Genomic DNA, 5106 nt, shown 5'->3' with positions numbered 1-5106 from the left:
CTAGTAGACAAATATTACCCAAGCTTAAGACTTGGTTTTCCTCATTATTACTGGCTTGTACTTGTGGCGGGATCATCTCATTTGCATTAAACCAGGCTTGGCATTCACTCTCTGCATATCGAACGAGTTCCAAAGGATCTCTGTTTATACCCCTGAAAAGCTTATCATTACGAGCCTTCCAAATATACCATATTATCCAGGGATAAGGATCTCTGTCTTGATCTGGTGCAATGATATTATTTTTCTTCCAGAAAAGATAGTCCATGTTTGTGTAGACGCTTGCCACTGGGAATATACCTGGACTTGTAGGAGTTGCCGATAAAGACCATACTTGTAGTGCTGGAGGGCATTCAAATATTGCATGGGTTACAGATTCCTCTATTTCCCCACACCTTGGGCAATAATTATCACACCTCATATTACGCCTTGCTAGATTCCTCGTTACTGCTACCTGACTCGTTATCAATTGCCATACAAGATGGCACATCTTCCTTGGCGCTTGCAACTTCCAAGCAAAGGCCTGGAGTTTAGTGATACTTGGCTCCAATATTTCTTTTTCCTCTTCTTGCTTCAATAGATTTTGAGCAACCCAGTATCCAGATTTGACTGTGTATTGGTCATTCCTCGTGTAGTTCCAGCAGAAAGTATCACGGCGATGAGTAGAGCGTATGGCCATACTGCGAATGAGTGGTATATCCTCAGGATGGACATAATTATCTAGTATGTTGATTAGGTGGTTAATGTTGGGAATTTAGCTAGATTTATAGAATTTGTTAATTATATAATTTGTTAATTAATGTTGATGTTAATTTTAAAAATTAATTTTTTTTTTCAGACGGTTCGAAAGAACAGACTTACTCCCCATTACAGAGAGATGTTCGGTGAGCCTGGTAGTCCTTTAGACCCGTCCTCTTCAGCTCCCGGTTCTTCTTCAGCTCCCGGTTATTCGGGTCTGGTGACTGTCCCCGAGACTCAGTCTTCTCAGAGAGTCTCTCGGTCGCCTCCTTCTGGTGCACCATCGGTTCCTCGATTCATTTCACCACCGACTCCTCATGATCATGTCCCAGAGGTGCCTCCTCCTGTGCCTCCTCCGATGGCTCCTCCGATGCCGGCCGGGATTCATCCCGATTTGATGGTGCCGCCAAGTGCTCCTTACTCGCAGTTCACTGTCGAGGACCTTCTCGCTCAGCCACACAGAGAAGGTTTACCAGTCATAGACCCCGACCGACCGGACAGAACTTTCTGGTACGTTACATTTTTTAAAAAAATTCTTTTAAAATTATTTTATAACAGTAATAAATAATTTATACTTTAATTTTTTTTTTTTTTAGGTTTGGGGTTGGCGGATGTGTTGCTCAGAACGTAACCGAGACGATCAAAGGTTACTTCTCCGAGCCACATCAGAACTGGAAAAAGACGCCGATCTACGTCAGAAAGACGTGGTTCAAAATTTTCGCTGTAAGTTACTATTAATTAATTATATATACTTTAATTTTTTATGATTTAGATTTTTTAATTTATTAAAACTAATTCTTAATTTATTTTTTTTCTGTTACAGCAAAAATACCATTGGTACATGGGGGTCAATGAGAAGGTGAAGAAAGCGTTTAACGCGAAGGCGAAAGCTCGCTTGTTGGACACAGTCTCCAACTGGAAGGGTGACTGGATCGTGAAGGGGTATGAGAGCATCTGCGTCAATGAACCCCCTCTTGGGGTTCATAAGGATTTTTTATATTTTTTTAGTGGGACCATGAATAGTGATGAACTTCTATCTATTGTGTTCCTGCATTAGTGAATCTGAAGAAGGGGTTCATAGGAATAAAATAATTTTTTTTTTAAGTTTTCAATATATTGACAATACATGAATAAAATATAATAATTTTTAAAATATTTTAAAAGTTTTTATTCAATACATTAAGAATATTCATGAACATACAAAGATTATTCATCTACATTACCAAACTTTTTTCATACATTTTCAGCTAAATCAGCTTTCAAACGATCATGTTTCTCTGAATCTCGAACTTCATTGCGAATGCCTAACATATTACCGATATTAAAACTTGTTCTCCTTTTCACCTTGGAACTTCTGCTTGACTTCCTGACTCGAACTCAGATGTATCAGTTAGTGTGTATCCGCCTCGTTCGTTCTCTACTATCATATTGTGCAATATGACACAAGTTCTCATAATCCTTCCTATTTTTTCCTTGTCCTATAGTAGAGTCGGATTTTTAACTATTGCAAACCTTGATTGCAATACTCCAAAAGCCCGTTCGACATCTTTTCTGGTGGATTCTTGACGTTCAGCAAATAGCTCTGCTTTAGGACCTTGAGGAAGTCAGATGGATTGGATAAATGTTGCCCAGTTTGGATAGATTCCGTCAGTAAGGTAGTATGCCATACGATATGTGTGGTTGTTGACCTTGAACTTAAATTTTGGTGCTCGACCTTGTAAAATGTCATCAAAAACTGGTGACCGATCAAGAACATTGATATTATTGAGGGTACCTGGTAATCCAAAATATGTGTGTCATATCTAAAGATCATGTGATGCCACAGCTTCTAAGACAATTGTCGGCTTCCCTGAACCACGTGTGTACTGGCCTTTCCAAGTCGTTGGGCAGTTTTTCCACTCCCAATGCATACAGTCGATCGAGCCTATCATACTTGGAAACCCGCGTGCCTCTCCAAGATCGAGTAATCGTTGAAGATCCTCCGGTGTAGGGCTTCTTAGATACTCATCTCCAAACAATTGTATTATTCCATTAGTGAAATTTTCCAAACATAAACGTGATGTACTCTCACCAAGTCGGAGATATTCGTCATACGTATCTCCCGATTGACCATATGCCAGTATACGCATAGCTGCTGTACATTTTTGAAGTGCAGATAGCCCGTACCTTCCGTGAGCATTTCTTCTTTGCTGAAAGTATGGAACTTCATTACTTAGGCGATCGACAATGCGAAGGAACAATGGCTTGTTCATTCGAAAACGCCGCCTAAACATGTCTGCTGAATATGTAGGATGATCACTAAAATAGTCGTCCCAAAGCTGATTATGTCCTTGCTCTCGATCTCTTTCGATATAAGCTCGTCTTGTCCGGTTGTTGGCTTGAACATTAATAATTGAGTCGATGAAATTATCAACATGTTGATCCACAATTTCTTCAAAAGCTTCATTTAGAATTTCATCTACTTCATCATTTGACGAGGAAGACATTGTTTTCTGTTTTCTGTAAATTTAGTCAAGTGTTTTGGAAAGATAGAGAAAGAGTTTTGATGTTTTGATGTGAGCTGATGTTGTTTTGGTTTCCAAAGATAGAGAAAATAGAAAGAGAGTTATTTTTTTTCCTTCTTCTGTGAAGTTTTTCATATAATGAAAGACAAAGTATATATAGAGCATCCATAGAACTACACCCGTAGGTGTTTACAAATCCGTGAAACAAGTTGACAGTACATACACCTGTGGGTGTGTACATTACATCCGTGAAACAAGTGAAAAAGAAGTGTAGTCAGAAGGAAAATGCTACACTTTCCCGTGAAACAAACTGAGCAACTAGACATAAAACAGACAGAACATAATGCAACCCGTGACCTGCCACTTGTGACTTGCAACCCGTGACCTGCAAAACAAAAAAGAACAAGGACACAATCAAGTTAGCCAAGCAAATAGAACAAGTTATAGCCACTGAACAAATGAATAAACAAGTTAAAGCCACAATCAAGTTAAAGCAATGCATTTCAGAGCACAATAGATGTAAGAACAATAAACGAAAGACTTCAATATCATCAAGTTAAAGCCACTGACCAAATCAAAGCATTTCAGAAATGAGTTTGTTCTTAAGAGAGACTTCAATATCAGATAGTGTCTCTTCTGTTTTGGCTAGGAGACGGCTAAGGATTTTCTTTTTCGATATGTCATTTTTCACAGCTAGGATGTTGTTTATTTGATCAAAAGCTGCTTCATTCCCGTGCTTCCTCCGTTTGGCTGCTTTGCTAGCCTTAACACCAGGAGGCCGAGCCTCTTCATCGTCGACCACCACCTCCGCTTGTTCCTTCCTCTTGTCCGCACATTCCTTCCCTTTGTCCTTTGCACCATCTTTGGACAGGTAGTGTGATCTCCATTTTTGATCGAACCTGAGTTCCCTCCAACAATGTTCAAGAGTGAACTTGTACTCATGGTCATTAGTGAAGATGTCATGCGCAACCTTCTACATCATTCTCGTTTTGGCCACTAGCTTGGTTCTTCAAAGCGGCCTCAAAGGATCCCACAAACTTCCCCACCAAGTCGTTCACTCTTCCCCACCTCTGCTTACACTGACTATACTCTCTAGGAGGAAAGCCATTGAGCTGAGGGCTTGCGTTAACGTAGTTCTGTATTCTCTTCCAAAACGCCCCTGCCTTCTGCTCATTACCGACTATCGGATCCTTGCTGGTGTTCAACCAAGCACTGATCAGCACCAAGTCTTCTTTTGGTGTCCACTTGCGCCTTTCCAGCGGCTTAGGACCTACAGAGCCCTGACTACTAAAGCTAGGGAACTCAGAAGACTCTACGTCTATTGTTTGAGTGTTCTGTGAAGCTGAGAGGTTAACAAACCCGGGAGAGTGGACAAACCCGGGAGAGTTAACGAAGAGAGGATCCATTTTCTTTTTCAGATTAGTTTTACTTGGTTCTTTTTTAGTTCGTCTGTGTTTTCTATAGAGGAGGTCATGTGGTTTTAAACTACTTTTAGCAGAGAACAATTAAACTAAATCTAACTACCAAACATTCATTATAGTTAATGAAAGAATTAATGAATCTACTACATCACAGCTACTACATCACAGCAAAGACATAAGAATTAATGAATCTACTACATCACAGCTACTACATCACAGCAAAGACATCAATGCAACGAAATCACAGCAACCAACCACCAAAGCTATGCATTCATTACACATCAAATCATTGTACTTCTAGTCCTCGATAAACTTCTAGTTCAGTTTAAGTTCAAACCGGATCATATATAAAAGAAAAATTAATTTCTAGTTCAGTTAAAGCTTAAGTTCTAGTTCGGTTTAACTTCTAGTTCAGTTTTTAAATTTAAAATTAAATTCTAGTGCAG

At 39.5% G+C, this 5106-nt stretch overlaps 2 protein-coding genes across 2 annotated transcripts; both read right to left on the bottom strand.

Annotated features, from left to right (window-relative positions):
• Positions 1-2537: 2537 nt before the first annotated feature.
• LOC125583051 lies at positions 2538-3221 on the bottom strand. Its single transcript, XM_048749595.1, has one exon. The coding sequence runs from the start codon at positions 3219-3221 to the stop codon at positions 2538-2540; it is 684 nt and encodes a 227-aa protein (XP_048605552.1).
• Positions 3222-3513: 292 nt separating this feature from the next.
• Positions 3514-4645, bottom strand: LOC125583050. Its single transcript, XM_048749594.1, has 3 exons — positions 4210-4645; positions 3853-4100; positions 3514-3624 (listed from the first exon to the last, which is right to left on the bottom strand). The coding sequence occupies exons 1-3, from the start codon at positions 4643-4645 to the stop codon at positions 3514-3516; spliced, it is 795 nt and encodes a 264-aa protein (XP_048605551.1).
• Between the last annotated feature and the right edge of the window lie 461 nt (positions 4646-5106).

This window comes from Brassica napus, chromosome C3 (assembly GCF_020379485.1).
Source record: "Brassica napus cultivar Da-Ae chromosome C3, Da-Ae, whole genome shotgun sequence".
NCBI lineage: Eukaryota > Viridiplantae > Streptophyta > Magnoliopsida > Brassicales > Brassicaceae > Brassica > Brassica napus.
Note: the sequence above shows the minus strand (reverse complement) of the source record. Positions and strands in the feature narration are given on the sequence as shown.

What these genes read in the sequence shown, in the direction of transcription:
- LOC125583051 (XM_048749595.1), bottom strand. Translation starts at nt 3,221, where the DNA reads ATGTCTTCCTCGTCAAATGATGAAGTAGATGAAATTCTAAATGAAGCT.
- LOC125583050 (XM_048749594.1), bottom strand. Translation starts at nt 4,645, where the DNA reads ATGGATCCTCTCTTCGTTAACTCTCCCGGGTTTGTCCACTCTCCCGGG. An exon ending in AAACGAGAATGATGTAGAAG is followed by an intron (nt 4,101 to 4,209) that starts GTTGCGCATGAC and finishes ACCTGTCCAAAG; the next exon opens with ATGGTGCAAAGGACAAAGGG. An exon ending in AGACACTATCTGATATTGAA is followed by an intron (nt 3,625 to 3,852) that starts GTCTCTCTTAAG and finishes TTTGTTTTGCAG; the next exon opens with GTCACGGGTTGCAAGTCACA.